Below are 16,794 nucleotides of genomic sequence, written 5' to 3' on the forward strand. Positions count from 1 at the left end.
GTCACGAATGTGCATGCATAGATTTTTTGGTCGAAATAAATAAAATAATAACGCTTTACAAAGTAAAATTTCGAGTGGAGCTTTTTACTATTTTTATACTCCTGTAGATACCTTCCTCCTAACAATAACACACCCTTAATCAAATACACACACATCTACATATGCATACATATGTAAGTATTTATTACGGATGTATGTATATATGTCAGCATAAATATTTCCATATACAACTCGCACGCTTTCTGTATGTGTAAGCTCCTTTTTCAATTCACTTGTGTGCGTTTCAGCTCATAAACTGTCCCAGACCATGGCCAACTTTTTCCGCGAATACAAAATAGCAAAAACGTAAAAAAGGACTAACGATCGATATTTCCAGCGAAGCAGAACGCAACGAGAGCTGCAGAGTAACGATTTAAGTGAAATAATAACAAACAGCTTGCAAAGATTTCTCTACCTGTAGAGCAACTACCTCCACTGCACAAGCAACCCCCTTTCGGGCAAGCGCATGCGCTTCTCATGAGGCGCACTTCCGGTGCCAGCGCGGGGTTGGCAGTCATGTTTTTTTTTGTTTTCTGAGAATGAGTGCAAAGGGTGATTTTTGACAGTATACAGAATTTTTGCACGTATACACAACACCAACAAAGCATGAGAGTAATGAAAAAGGCAGTAGGTATAGTAAAAATATGTAGTAAAAACGGTGAAAAGAGAAGCCAGAAGGAAGCTTCATAAAAGTAAATGCTACCGATAACAGATGAGACTTTCGTTTATTTTTATTTGGTAAAGATGAAAGACATATGTACAATGAGAAAAAAATAAAAGAACTGCAGAAAGGTAGAAGTGTAAAAAGTCAAGGCAGTGGCAGGAAATGTGTATCTTCATCATTAGTACATATATTTTTAAAAGAACCAATTGTGGCTATATTAGAGCCTTGTGTGAGCTAACATATATGGGACCACGCCAGGCAAAGTTCTTATTGGGGGAGCATAACCTCAAAAGTCTTCAACGCCCTATTAACATCCCAAATAATGAACTGGTTATGCTTACAACCTCACGGGTTACTGCAAACTGTGAATTCAAACGCAGGAAGCTCGAGATCCACATGGGGCCAGAATGATATCGCGGCCTTACAAGTTTGTGTACTTGTCAAGCGCTCGCTGAGTTGGTGGGAGGCTCATCTTTCCAGGAGCACACCGCAGGTTGTCAAGGCAATCCCAATCCTCTTACTTCGCCAGCTCACATGTCCCTTGTCTGGCCAGCTCATCCGCCTCACAGTTTCCCGCAATGTCGCTGTGACCAGGAACCCATATGAGTCTTATACCAAAGAATTCGGCTGCAATCGAAAGTGAAGCCAGGCATTCCCTGACCAATTTCGAATGCACCATCATTGAGCCAAGTGTCCTAATTGCCGCAATTACCTTTATGGAATGTGAGTGCAGAATGTTCCGCTTGGACTAAACGAGGGTGTGAATTGGATGACGAAGATAAACCCAACGTTTCTTAGGATGCTTGAATGTCCCTACCCCAGATGCATATACTGCGAAGCACCAAGCGATAATGCCGAGCACACGTTCTTTAGTTGCGACAAATTGCTCGTGGAAAGAGATGCTCTGAGGGAGCATTTTGGAGACACCGCGCCGACCTATGTGATCGACAAAATGCTTGAATGGGAGGATTACTGGAATGCGGTTAAAAGATACGTTGGAGACGCATTACGGGGGAAAAAGATAGTCCTCGATGCAGTACAACAATGCGAAGCCACACAGACATGGGCATAAGAAGACGAGCCTCTAGCATGAAGCAAGATGGAGCCCTATATGGGTATAATCCATTTCCTGGACTTCGTTCGGGTCCCTCTCGAAGTACTGCAGAAAGTAGTCCCGGGAAAAGAGTCTCCTCAGAAGAAGAGAAGGGATTGTTTTAGTGGCCACACCACTCGACACAGTAGACAACGGTCGCTGTAAGTGCGAAGGCATTTTGAGCCCTACCTACCTCACCCATCAAAATAAGAAAAATAAAACCAAAACTAAGATCTACATAGGACTTTGTAAGACTGATCCAATAGCAGCAAGAGGAGGTATATTAATGCCCTCTCTGTTAGATCATCCTATAAGGAAGATTGTTGATTTATGTCAAACACTATATTTATTTTTAAAATTTACTAACAACATCTCCACTCCTCATTCAAAATTTATTCCTTAGTTCAATGTATAGCCTCTCTTAAAGTCCTTTACCTTTAAAGTTAGTAGAAGTGACAATCGCTTGGGAAATGAAACTCTACACCGTGATCCCAGCTTTATTTTGTTCGTCTTGGCGCCTGGTCCACTTCGCATTCATTTATTTCATCCGATCACCGGTGTCCTGTTGTTTAGATGAAAAAATGTAAGAAGGAAATTTTTTTTAAATTTAGTCAAGGCGAATCAATTAAAGATGGTATCGGTAAATCAGCTGATCTGTTTTTTTTTTTCTTTCACCGTGTTCATGTGGCTGTCAGACCAGAATGAAACAAGGCGAAATCCATATTTGTTTTCTTCTTTCCCAATGCTTTGCTTTGACAATCAAAGGTAGAAAACATTATTGTTGGTCTAGTGCCACCACCTTTAATGAATTCGCCTTGCATTTAGTTTTACTAAATTTCTTTTCTTTTTGACTTTATTTTGCTACATTTTAGATAATATAAATATTTTGTTATTTATATACTCAAATTGATTTTCCCCCCTTCTCTGTTATCTTAACCGGTCCTCGAGGGTCCGATAGCGATCAGCAAATTAACAAACATTCAGGAAAAACTACAACAAAAATTGGAACTGCCAACAAAGACCCACCGAACGAGCAATTAAGTAACAGATGGGCCTACAACAAAAAACAAAAACAATCAAAACCGCCCCAACAACATGGCACAACAGCCATAATACTATTGACAGTAGTTGGTGCATTCATAGTGATCCACCAGAGCCCACAACAACAACCAAAGATACCAGGCTACATATGTATGTATGTAGCTACAATTAATTGCTGTTACTGGTTGTTATACATACATACGTACATTGTTATTGCTGCTTTCGTAACCACGAAATACTCTGGAGAGTATATGCAGCGAAACAATTTCATTCTTTATTCGTTCTATGCCTCTGTTACTTTCGTGTTTCTGCTGCTGCTGCTGCTGACATTCTAGGGTAGATGAACTTGTACTTGCCGTAGTTGGTTGGTATGCAAGAGCAACAGCAGCAGCAACTACAAATTAGAAGCAATTTTCACAGCAGCAATAAACACTTTAATGCCAGCAATTCATTGCTGCTCTCTCCCTCTCCCACTCTCTCGCTCTCTCATACTTCGTCGCTTTTTATGCTGCATTTTACACAACGCTGCTGCCATTATTTTGGATGTGTTTGTGTAGATAAGGGGTCATTCTGTAACCAGAAACCCCATCATGCTCAATTTGTATGGCATAACTCAACTACTGCATGTTCGAGTTGGAGTTGTGTATACTCATTAAGGTAAAACTGCAATGGGCATGTCTGCGCTTATACCTTCTGTTGTTGCTTTTGTAACCGATAGCTTAGCTTTCATGGCTGCACGGCTTTACCTAAAACTTTGGCTTTGCTTAACGGTGCTTTTTTATTATTTTACCTTCGCCATTGTTCTGAAGGTTTGACATTGTGTTGTGCTATGGATAACCGTTATGTGTATCTGGTTATTGATTTATATATTATAAAAAGAGTAAATTTGAAATAAAAACAACAGCTACTTGAAATTAATTTTACTTAACGTGAAATACCAAAGGGCTCAAGGATGTGAGCACCCAACGTAAATGTAAAATCTCTATTATACGATTACTTCTTGATCATGGAGTTCAGCTAGGACAAAAAAAAATTGATTTTTGACCAAAATTTCGGCCTTAAACTGTTTATAAAAAAGAAAATATTTATCGATGAGAAAGAATCTTTGATTAATTACTAAAAAAATGTAAGAAGCTCGTGTTAAAATTTGAGACTATCCGGTTTAGCCGTTTTCGAGTAATGTTGGTCACCGACTTTGAAAACACCATTTTGAGAAAAACGCGTTTAAAGTTTGAAAAGCACTTTACAAGCACTCTGAAACCCCTTTTCATATTTGCGTGTAACTTCGAAAATATTCTCCGGAACGATATTAAATTTTTTGTGTGTATTCTTAAATATATGTACATTAAGAAAAAAAATAGATTTTTTGAAAATTCTAACTGTATATAACCCCTTAAGAATAAGACTTTGAGAACACTACAAAAACAAAAACCCTTGAAATTATGCAACAAACTTTGAATACCCAGCATTCCTTCAACTGTGAGACAAACCTTAAGTATCTACATATGTAATCTCAATAAACCTCTATAAGCAGTGAGGCAAATCCGGAGCATCTGTGCAATAACCATTACGAGACATTCTCAATGACCGTTGATGTTGACGGAATATACGGATTAGCACAAGGCTAGATCCTGACACCACTTTTTCAACAACACTATTCATATAGCATTCATGTTTTATTCCCAATATCCATATGTCAAAAAAGACGTCTAGAACTTATTTTATCGTACGTAGACAACTCAACTAAAGTTTAACTTTTGGCTTATAAATCCTATGTTAGTTGTTTGGCGGAGCACTCCCTCCAATTTTTCATACAATACGTAACTTGATGTTGCCCGGAATATAAAAATTTACAGCTCAAAGCCGTCTTCGAAAGGCTGATGATTTATATGAGAAGATTTCTCATGGCAGAAATGTACTGCGAGGCTTGCTATTGTCTGCTGAGAAGCGATCACTATCAGAACAAGAAAACTTTCCATCACTGGATGTTTCATTCCCACGGTGCACACAGAACCCGGCGTTTCTGACGCTTATGCGCACTCAGATAAGAGGGTGGACTGCTGTCTCCAGCAGTAGGCGAGGCATAAATCATCTAAGGTACTAGGTTGCAGATCCTTTAATTTGAACCGAGAACTATGCAAAAATGTGGTTGTTTACTTGTTTCCAAGTCGCACAATTCGCGACACCCTTTCTCATTCTCCAAGCATTAGTAACTAATAAGTACATACTTAGTAGCTCAACAGCAGTCAGGTGTACTTTACACTAACTCTGACGTCACTGTGCCATTTTTGGATCAAATCGCTCGTTCGTCCACATTGTTGCTAGTTTACTATACGTAAGTATGTGTATAACAACCTGCTCAATCCGCATATCACAAACTGTCGGTAAATAACAGCTCCACTTACTCACTAACTGACTGTTAGTCTAACCATATTAAGCGAATTAAGCGAGCGTTTAAGCCGCTACGTACTCAAGGTCTCTGCAGGTAATCGAGTTTATTTTTCTGTTTTTGTATATACATATTTACACAGGTGCAAATAAATATGCATATGCGCATGTGTGAGTGAGTACTGTCAACACACGAATTTGTAATTTCCCACTGTGCAGCGACGTGCAACTAAATTGAATTAGTGAAATATATTTTGTTGTTCTTGTCGTTGTTGTTACATATATGCATATTTTACTCGTAATGGTAATTTTTGAAGTTTCAAGGCCGATTACTTAATTGACGTTAAAAAAAATAACAGTTAATAGCTGCTATTTCGAAGACCATTTCAACTCCCTATCAAACTTCCTTCTCTACGATAAAAAAAAAATACTTCCGCCCATGTCTGAGCCAGTGCTCTTGCATTCAACCTATTTTAGTCAAGTGCGAGTACAACAACAACAACAACCAATTTCCAGCTTTACCATATTTGCTTAATAAATTAAACACATTTTTGAAGCATATAGTGCATACATATGTATGTAGATAGCGGACCTCTCACTGAATTGTTTAATTTATTAATGAATTTTTAAATTTATTGATCTAAAAATTGTTAAAATGTTAAATCTAGTAATTAATCGAAGAAATAGGCAAAATAAATATTTTTTGACAGAATGACGAGTTCTAAAAAACAAAATTGTTGTTGATAAAAATTTCGGCCTGAAATTATTTATGAAAAAAAATATTTATCGGTGAGAAAAATCTACCATTAATTACTAAAAAATATATTTAAGAAGCTCGTGTTAAAATTTGAGACTAATCGGTTTAGCCGTTTTCGAGAAATGTTGGTCACCGACTTTGAAAACACCATTTTGAGAAAAACGCATTTAAAGTTAAAGCACTTCCAAGCACTCTGAAGCGCCTTTTCAAATTTGCGTGTAACTTCGAAAATATTCACCGGAACGATATTTACATCGATTTTTTGAAATTTCTAACAGTATATAGATAACCCTTTGAGAAAATATAATTGGATTTGGATTCAATTTCTCAGGCCCCCTCTCAAAAACTTTCATCTCGCAACACCTGTCAGCTCCCCACTTCCCGGAACAACACGATATGACATGCTTCGGTCAAACGGAGTGTCCTCTACTGTTGTATGTCTCTTCCGAAAGGCTGATAGCTTTATGAGTTTCTTTTTCATGGTAGAATCGCGCTTAAAGGCTTTACCTGTAGAGTGGAGATCGCTGTTGGAAAACACTTTTTTGTATTTTACATATACATGTAATAGAAGAATAAGAATAATAAGAAAATTCAAAGGATTGCTGAAATGTATGTTTTTATTTAAATATTTCTATTTTGAAATAAAGCTTTATTCATTTGATTAACACATAATATGTATCAAAGTAGCACAAAGTAGAAATCAAAATAGTTCACTATATTAAAAAAGAAAGTCTTCAAAAGTTTACGTTTTTAAATGCCATTGAAACTATGTAATAAATAAATATTTGTTATATGACTCATAAAAGTTTTTTGGAATATGATTTTTATCCACCAGTTCCTTTATGTCCTTTTGCTTTATTTGTGGAAGCGATAGCCTTTCCGAATAAATTGCACATAAGCTAAAAATATTATTGGTAAAAAAATGTTTAATGTTTTTAAAAACAGCAAAATAAAGTAAAGCAATTTGTATTATGCTTCTCAATTCTTACTTGATGCAACTCCAAGGCTTTAAGTTGTTTCTTAAACACACTTCCTGAAAGTCGATATCTTTATAAGATGTTTTATAAAAAAATGAATGTGGGTTTTCTTTATTGACTTGGAGAACTTTAATATCACGCCATATCACTTTCTGATTGTCTTTATTTGTAGAAAAATTGTGACCCCACTCTTCTTGAAGAGCCTTTAAATCGTTAAACGCTTCATATGACAATTCTCGAACTTTATATGCGGGGCCAGTCTTTTTTGCAGTTGCTATTAGACTTGTGTATTGGTCTGGCGTATAAATGGAATAACTATCAAGGCGCATCGATTCGGAAATTAGTGCATTGCATCGAAGTCGGCACTTTGCTCCGCAGGGTGGCCTTATACATCTGGCATTTACTTCTTTTTTCGACTTGGAAAGTGATGTATAAGAGGCTCCAGAGTTTCTTAAAGATTTTTGTTTCTGTTGTTTCTTGTTTTGATATGTATATCTAGAACGTGTTCTCTTCCTACTTAATCTTTTTATATCTTCTTCTTCTTCTTCTGAGTATTCTTCCGAGGTGCTGCTTTTTCCGGACATACAAAATTCACTCCCTGAGTCACTAAATGCATTAGTACTACTATCATCATTGTGACAAAGCACACTACAATCACTTTCCATTGTGCTTGAGTAATGTTCAAGATTTGGGCAAGACATTTTCATCAAAGAGATCACAACTAAAAATTCAATTTTGTATTGCAAATTATTTAAGATTTTACAAAAGGCATGCAAAATATGTAAACAAACAAAAGACTAATATCAATACCATTAACATTTAATTCTTTTTTCTACTTTAAAATAAAAAAAAATTATACAACTTACGACGCTCACGATTATTTAATCAAAGAAGGAACATAAATAAATAATACTGTTAATTGAACTCACTTTTCACAACTAAAGAGGCACAATGCAAAATAATATACCACGAAATTTATCACTTTTTACAGTTATAGAGGCAGAACTCAAAATAAAACTCTTTATGTGTAATAAAAGTAATCAGCTGTTCTTGTTCAAAAAACTCAGTTTTGGAAAATTTTGAGTTGTGACCCTTTTGTATTTAGGGTGCAATATGTAGGTCCGCAAGCGACAGCCACTTGCCATCCTTTTCTATCTTACAGAAAAAGTTTTTTTTATTTGAAGAGCAAAAACTTTTTATTCGGTCCGGTTGCAGCTAACCTTTAAATTTTTCACGCCTCTTATCCCAGCCTCCGATAATTTACATTTACACTTTGCAGTCAACTGTTCAAAATACTCGTACATATCCAATTGGTATTTTAATGTTAGAAAAATATATTTGTGGTAACAATTTAGATTATCACTAGTACTATTTACTCCTATTGGCTTTGCGTTTCCGATTTTGTGGTTGTAAATTATCACAAATCCTCAAGATTTACACTCAACCACACACACACACATCAATGTGCTATGTACAAAATTCCTCGCATTCCCACCTACTTACCAGCACCCACAGCTAACGTTCATGAACATACATACATGCACTATACATATATATATATATATATATATATATATATGTGTGTGTGTATGGTCTCTATGCTCATTCGAACTTGCTGAAGATGTTTCCAATCGGAATTCGTTACGCTAAGCCACTTTCCGCTAACGTTTCCTTGTCACACCAATGCGCCTACTTTTCCGCTTGCAGCAGCTATAATCGTTGTTTTATTTAATGTTATACTTAACGGATGCTCTCTCGCTTATACTCTTCGGCTCTTTGTTGTGTTTAGAATTATTTTTGAAATTTTTGTTTTGCTTTCTATTTTTCTGTTTTCAATTCTTTCAATTCATTTCAATTCATTTTTATCGATTTCTGGGATGTGCGCATTCGTGTCCAGTCAATAATCGTTCATTGCCCGTTACATACATATACAAATTCAAGCAAATCGCGCCCATACATACACATAAATGTAAATACTAAGCGCACGAAAAGTGATTATGACGCGGCGCTCCTCGTACATACATATGCACATATGTATGTATAAATTATGTATGGATATGTTTGTATACATATCTCCATGTACACATATAGATACACGCCAGCTGGCTTTGATATAAGTATGAACAAACCACATTAATTAAACTAATACAAGTGTGCGTGCGCATACGAAAACCAGTTCTCTTCACAGCATCTTTTTCACTCAACTATTTGGCGTCGTCATCACCGAAAACATTGCATATGTACACACATATATTCTATGATCATTTTCCACGCACGAATGCCTTTATCCACCAGCCTGCATGCCAATCTTTCCTTCCTCCGTTTATTCGCCCACCCAACCGGTCCAGTGCTCATTTTGTACAATTAGCCTGCCTGCCGCTCTACTTCAACTACTGACGTCACAATACCCGCTGGCAAAACTGGTTTTCATTCCAATGCTAAATGCGCATTGGCAATTGTTGCGTGCTCGTAACACTCTCATCAACGCTACCAATCGATAAAATGATATTCAAGCTGAGTTTCATTGTTTTTTCTACAAGGTGGTTGATTATTTAGTATTCCTATAGCCGGTTTGTTAAACTGGTTTCTCAAGCCTGAAATATGTATACATTTGTGACGTCACTGAACAGAGCGCGCATGTCACAGCCGTTTTAGCGGCGCAGTTAAGGCGAGTAAGCACAGTGGGTCGAATAAGACGGTAAGAGAGTTTCGGCTTCAATGCTAACGAATTCCTTCAATTTTTCTCGGATTAATATAATTATTTATCTTTGAATTTCAAGAAATCCATAGGTAAAAAAAACATTCAAACACGTTCTGCTTTCTCATTGATTGTTCATTACATAGCACAGAAAGGCGGAAGCTTTCTCGAGCAAGAAACTACTGTAGCGCTTCATTGAACTGGAACAAAATTGCTGAGGCGATTACGACACTAATCAAGGGATCTGTCTTGTTTGAGGCGACTACTTTTTTCTTTAAATCTTCCATCTTAAATGTGCAATGGTATGAAACGTTTTAACAGGCTTTAATTGCCAATGAATATGATGTAGGGCTCTTTTTTGTTGAGATCAATCAAAAACCTTAGGCTATTATTTCGAGAGCAACACCTCCAAAAATTATAGAGAATTAAACCAGTATTGAGCTACTGTTGAAGTAAATGAGAGTACATATTGCATTTCATATTTTATCGCAAATATCATCTGATCGATCACATCTGTGATAGTGAGACATTAAACCAAATTACAACTATGTTGTTCATTCATTACCGGATTTGGACAAAGAGCGAAAGTGCTAACAAAATTAACATGAAACACCTTTGATCAGGGATCATATAGCTGGCGATGTAGGAGCACGTTCTAAAGAATAAGTAACTGACACAAAATCTCGCCTATAGAACCACAGTGCAGTAAGAACTGTACTTAGTATCTTAAGAAGAAACACGACCATGCGCAAGTTAGCATACAACGATGCAAACATCAAGAGAGCGGTACAACTGCAGGAGGCGCGCACATCCACATAAGGCCACACGTAATTCCAACACAATCACAACGATAGAATTTAAAACATGGTGTGGATGGGGGATAGTTATTTGCCACGAAAGTCATACACAGACCATAATCACTGTATCAGTATTTTACAGCAATAGTATGCACCAGAGAGGGTATTGCTAGGGGCGTTATGAGTATACATATTGAACGTAGCCAAGCGTAATTGCTATACACTCGAGTGATTCACAAAAATGATGCGACTCGGCGACTGCTCAAACACACCACCCCTAGAGCGTCCGGCCCGTCGCTTGTTCATTGCGCTGCTGCAGCTGCTACTGCTGCTGCTGCTGCGGAGGCTCAATCGATCGTTATTATAAAGGCGAGAAGCCAGCGCTAAAATAGAACAATAACAACATATAATCAGAATAACATACATAAAAGTATACCTACACACGTATGTATGTATGTAAACGACATACTCTTGAAAATACCGAGAGAATGCAACGAGATAACACGAAATGCGATAAAGCGGCAACAGCAGTGTGTTGAGCATAGGAAGGCGAAAGAGGCCAAGAGTAAGCTGTTGGCATCTTATCCCTATTAATGTGCCTATGAGTGTGTTTGTGTAGTTGCTGAGCGACTGACAATGTTGTTGTTAGCATTGCTTTGCTCTTTCGTCGCTACGCCTCATATTGGGGCCGTTTTCGTTCTCACTCTGTTTCTTTCGTTTTGTTGGTTCTGGTTTCTGTATATTTCTTTTATTTTAACAAGAACTCCAATGCTAACGTTCTAATTGTTTTTGCTTTTCTTTGGGGCTGTTTGCTGTATTTGCCTTCATTTAACAGTGTTGTTCTTGTTGCTGCTATTTAGTGTGTATACTTTGAATTTTGTTTAGTAGGCACTTATATGTACATATAAACGCATATATGTATGTAAGTATGTATACACTTGATATCTTGAAACATATGTACACACATACGTACACACAATGCACATCTTTAGCATTACGTCGAAACACGTCGTGCAACGTGAACAATGCCAACGAAATCGCTCACATGTGGATTTTAGCAGGGTATGACGGAGCAGAGAGCAGATAGCAATAGCACACAACAAAACGGACGCACTGTAGACGTGTGACGATGCACAGTGGGCAAGCTTGGCTGATAAATTGGGCAGTAATGAATCAATCCAATCGGAATTTCACATTCAAAATAGTTAAAAGTACGTTCATGTATGCAGTGGCTGGCAAGAAGTCCACAAAAATAAATCTACCCGTCCACATATGGCAGATTAGCTGCTAAATTGACAATCAGCTTGTCAAGGGCTGAGAACACACATGGGCCTTTTCTACTGCTATGTTGCTGCAGCTTCTCCTACCACAAATTTGACTGTTTCTTTGTGCCATAGCGATAACTTTTTTTTTATAATATGAATGTATAATTAATAAACCATTTTATTAGAATTATGTTTACAAACCTCTTTTCTTTACCGGCGTTCATTTTATTTAGTTTTTACTTGCATTCGTAATAATAGTCATCGATAACACAAAAAATACAACTGCGTACGCAAAAAAGGATCGCTGTAATCTAAAACATAAAACATATTCAGCTTTTGGCAAGAAACCCCCCAATACTGACGTGATCGCCGACGAGCTGCTGTTCAGAACGATACCGCCGTAGTCGAATAGGTTTATGCAGGGCCCGGCCTCAAACCCTGTGTGGGCATGAAAAACTAGATGATAGAAAAGAGATCGCCCCTAGGCAGGCAAAGGCAAAACTTTGAGTGTATTTCTGCATGGAAAGGCTACTTATAAAAAACCAGCTGTAGTTCGGAAGCGACATACAATTACACGCCCCTCTATTTGTTGCACAACATTAGGTAGGACAGCCGCGTCGCACATAAAGTCAGCGATGCCACTTAGCCCACGAAATGGGTCCGTTGTGAGCTGCACAACATTAAGACAAAACAAAAACGTGGCGCAAAATCAATCACTCTATCGGAAAATTTATAATTTTTGCAAATGGGATCGTACGTCAATTATATTTGACACTTGTGAATTAGACAGCTGCAGCATGCAAACAGACAAGCAATGCGTAAAAGTCAAAATAAAGATTTCCATTCCACACAACACCTTTTTGTTTATTTAGTAAAAAAGTTATTTAAAAACAAAATTGAAGAATTAATTTTGTGCCACCTTGTAAATATATACATATATAATAATTTAATAATGAATGTAATGTTAGTCATTCTCATTGTGCAATCATAATACTAACAAAAGGACTTATACAGTCTTTAGAGATTTTTCGGTCGAGCTTTCAATTCAATTCGGGATTGCTACAGGGTTACTGTTATAAGATCATAAAATATTCGCAAAGTGCTTTTGGGGAGTTTTGTTGAGGTAAAAGTCCTTGGCCGGGCATAAATCCGGGACGTTCCGGGCACACAGAGTCGTCTGTTGTGAGAACATCCAAAATTAAGTGGGTTTTTTTGAGAGGTGGCGGCTGTTTGAGACAAATTGTTTAATGTTTAACTGCAGCCACTATTGAATCCAGGACCTACTACGGACGACCCCTCCAGCTAGACATGTATGTATCAATGTATGTTATCAAAATTTAATTTCATTTCAATAAATCTATGGTTACCGAACCTTGCAGACTAAAAGTACAAAATTAAGATAATACTTATACAATAGATAAGACTTAAAAGTAATCATCATATATTTCATTTTCAATTCGATAGATTAAGTCTATTATTATTATTATGAATTATTTATTAAATTATGATTAAAGATATAAATTAATAATGCTGTAAACAACTCGCTGCCAGGGCCAACACAGCTGTTGTTGATGTTGCAGCAAAAACATTCCCCATACACATACAGGGAATGCTGCTGAAGTGACAGTTCTTGGCAGGATATAAATCCGGGTCGTTTCGGTTACGTAGAATCAACTGTGGTGGAAACGACCAACATAGCTCCACTGTGTCGCTTACCTACTCATTTCTCGTGGGTATACGAATCAGCCAGCCAGAGCGGGTCAGCCATGCAGCCAAATACTCACCAGCTTGCTAACCAGCCAACGGATACATTTTTCCGACATTCAATTGAAATAATTTGTTATTTCGCAGACGGCTTTCGAGGAAGACACATGCAAGCGAGCAAATAAGCGCCGGACGAACGCAGACGAGCAGAACCGTACAGTGAGCGCGTGTGAACGCCATTTAAATGAGTGTATACCATGAAGTGTATAGTTGGCGAAGGAGAAAAAGATGCTTGATATTTAGATCGGAATGAAAAGGTGTGAAATCTAAAGATAATTTACTCACAATAAATGCCCAAGAAAAAAAATTCACAAAGAATTTTATAAAAAATAATTTATACGCCATTGAACAAAATAGTGTTGAAAGTAATGAGTGTGAGAAAAAAAATTTAATTAATATCGCGTGTGTATACGGCTAGGTATATGTATATATGTGTGTACATATGCATGTTTGTAAATAAGTAGTGGCTTGCAATTTGCTACGTGCGCGTATTTAAACTATTTGAAAAGCTGTCGCACGTCCATGTATATGTAGCCTTACATATGTATACATATATACAAAAATTTTCATGCCTACACGCTGCGCCATTTAGAAATACATACGTACGTACGTACATATACCGCCACCGTTGCTACTGCTTAAACGCGCCGAGCTAAAACGTTTCTACGCTGCTGGTCACGGCGGTCGCTCACTTCTCATTTTGTGTACTTATTTGCATACATATATATTATAGATAGATGAACTACATATATATATATGTATGTAGATACGTACGCGTATATTTTTCGGCGTGTTTTTGATGTGATTTACCGCATACACACAAACACACACACGCACATTTAGTGTAATTAGCCGAAAAGTGTGAGGTGATAAAACTACTAAAGTAGTGGTAGCTGTGGAAATGTTGGTAGAAAGCGCGCGGTAAGCTGTGGTAGCAACGCGGCGACTTTAAATCAATAATTGTAAAAGCGGCGATCAGCCGCTTTATTTGTACAAGTTTGTGTGCATACAGCAGCGGTTCATTCGTGGGAAATAACAATTAACTATTATCGTCCACTACAACAAAAGCAAGCGCAAAAACCTTGCCAATAGCTGTAATTAATTGACAAGTGATAACTTTACGCAATATTTGCAAAATAGAAGGAGACTAGACGGCGTGTAGTGAATAGAAAGCAAAATAAACCGTACAATAGCGCACAAATTGTTTTTGTAGTGTTCAAGCGGCTTAAAGTAGTGCTTAAAACTGGTTTTCCTCGTTCGCTGATAAATAAGCTATCAACACACACACACACACACACACACTCATTTAATACTATTCATAATTGTCATTGTAAGCTGTGAGTGTGATCACTAGGCGGGTTCACTCAATTATGTGCTAAATATTTTATTTGTTCTCTTTCCTTTTAATTTAGAAATATAATCAAACAATTTTTACAACATTCAAAAATAGCGCTATTAAATAACAGCAATAATCGAAAAACTCGCGCAAGGCGGCAAAAGATAAACAAAACGACGTTAATATCGTGGTTTCAATGCATACATACTATATAAATAAATAAGTATAAATAAACAGAAAGCAAAAACGAAAATGGAAAAATCACTATTGCCGCTTGCGTTGCGGCTAGCGAAGTCGTCAAGCAACGAGCGCCAACATTTGAAGTGAATTTTAGTGATGCGCGCCAAGTGTACGGAAACACGCCTACTTACCGCCTCGGTGGCACTTTAGTGAAAAGTGGTTTTGAAACTAAACTGTTTGTGTTTTTTTTAGGACTTTGCACAACGTCACTAAAATAATTGACCTTTAACATTGGTTGCGAAGAATGTTTTTAGCACCAATTCGTGTGTCAGTTAACGTTGAAAGTAATAAAGTTCACCCAATTGATTTTTTATACAAATATCAGTGCTCGCTCGACGGATCTATAGTGATTTTGAAGCAAGTCTCCAAAGTATGTATAAGCGAATTCGTATATACATACATACATACAAACATACTATAAGTGCTTACAGCTGCGACCTGTTCAGGTGAACGCGTGAGAGGAGCCCGTGCAGCACATTTTCAAACACGCACACGCACACCTACTTACAAGTACTGAGTTTGTGGCATACAACAAAAAATAAAGTAAAAATAAAAAAATTGCAGCAAAAAAGTTGCAATTTTGTGCACCATAATTCGAAAGCGTGCTACAAGTGCGCGCGCAACAACAACGTATAGTGCAACAACCACCATTCAACGTTCAACAATAAACAACCAGTACCACCACCACCACCATCATCATCACCGCACATTTACCATAACCCCCTTTTCCAACATGTCACTACAAACCAAACGGCAGCACTGTTACCTATGCGATCTTCCTCGCATGCCCTGGGCCATGATCAATGACTTTTCGGAAGCTGTGTGTCGCGGTTGTGTCAACTATGAGGGCGCCGATCGCATCGAACTTGTATTGGATGCAGCGCGTCAAATGAAACGCTTACATCAAGCAGCCAAACGTAGTCATGAGAATGGTGAAGTTGTCGTACAACAACAACAACAGCAGCAAGCCCAACAGCAACAACAGGCCGCTGTAGCGGCTGCACAAGCGCAACATCGTAGCGCTAGCGGTGCGCCCATAAGTGTGGGCGTGGGTGTAGGCGTTGTTGGTCCCCAACAACAGCAACAACATCATCATGGATATGCGACACAACGCATCGGTCCACCCCCACCACAAGCTACCAGTCTTATGGATTTCCCAGTGAAAATGGAGGCGCACGACGCCAGCGTACGTCCGGTGCGTATCTCACACATGGCACCGCATCACATGTCGATGACAAATCGTGCTGTTGCAGCAGCAGCAGCGGCTGCCGTCGCCTCAAATGTGGGCGTTGTGGGTCCAGTGCCACCAGCGTTATCGGTGAATTTGAAACGTCCACCCTCCGAAGATGATGATCATGCACATGTGGGCGATGGCGGCGGTGGCGGTGTCGCTGGTGGTGGACCGAGTGTCATGAAGCGTAGCGCCATCGATGATCCGAATATACCACGTCCACCACTAACACGCGGCGAATCATTACCGGCTGCTGTTTCCTTTGTACCCGATAGACAAGCAGGTTTGCGCGATAAACATCAACCAGTGCGTGCGCCATCCTTTGATGCATCCTCCTTCAAACCGGGTGGTAAGTTGAAAATAAATTTTGTTTGCTGCTTCTTATTCGGTTTTAAGAACGTGTGTACCATAATCATTATGTCATGATACTCTTACATTAGCACCATACAGAACATACATTTGTTGTAGTTGGTTAGCTTCACAAAATCACACATAAAACTGACA

At 38.1% G+C, this 16,794-nt stretch overlaps 2 protein-coding genes across 7 annotated transcripts in view; one reads left to right on the forward strand and one right to left on the reverse strand.

Annotated features, from left to right (window-relative positions):
• Positions 1-6,701: 6,701 nt before the first annotated feature.
• On the reverse strand, positions 6,702-7,665 carry LOC128856745 (uncharacterized). The gene is made up of 2 exons (XM_054092061.1): positions 6,972-7,665; positions 6,702-6,881 (listed from the first exon to the last, which is right to left on the reverse strand). Exons 1-2 carry the CDS (start codon positions 7,658-7,660, stop codon positions 6,749-6,751), a joined length of 822 nt encoding a protein of 273 aa, XP_053948036.1. The 5' UTR covers positions 7,661-7,665; the 3' UTR covers positions 6,702-6,748.
• A 5,882-nt stretch (positions 7,666-13,547) lies between these two features.
• LOC128858994 (probable E3 ubiquitin-protein ligase IRF2BPL) overlaps positions 13,548-16,794 on the forward strand; it is a 41,704-nt gene continuing 38,457 nt past the window's right edge. For 2 of the 6 annotated variants that reach the window (XM_054095635.1, XM_054095640.1), the window contains exons 1-2: positions 13,548-13,740; positions 14,896-16,639. In XM_054095635.1, coding sequence (XP_053951610.1) covers positions 15,793-16,639 — 847 coding nt within the window. In that variant the 5' untranslated portion in view covers positions 13,548-13,740; positions 14,896-15,792. Of the gene's footprint in view, positions 13,741-13,883; positions 13,902-14,895; positions 16,640-16,794 lie in introns of those variants that run through there. The other 4 variants (XM_054095637.1, XM_054095638.1, XM_054095639.1 and 1 more) reach the window with 4 other exon arrangements.

Source organism: Anastrepha ludens, chromosome 3, assembly GCF_028408465.1.
Source record: "Anastrepha ludens isolate Willacy chromosome 3, idAnaLude1.1, whole genome shotgun sequence".
In the NCBI taxonomy this organism is placed as follows: Eukaryota; Metazoa; Arthropoda; class Insecta; order Diptera; family Tephritidae; genus Anastrepha; species Anastrepha ludens.

Coding starts and splice junctions, on each gene's coding strand:
- LOC128856745 (XM_054092061.1), bottom strand. CDS start 7,660: ATGTCTTGCCCAAATCTTGAACATTACTCAAGCACAATGGAAAGTGAT. Junction 6,882..6,971: donor AAGCCTTGGAGTTGCATCAA/GTAAGAATTGAG, acceptor TAATATTTTTAG/CTTATGTGCAATTTATTCGG.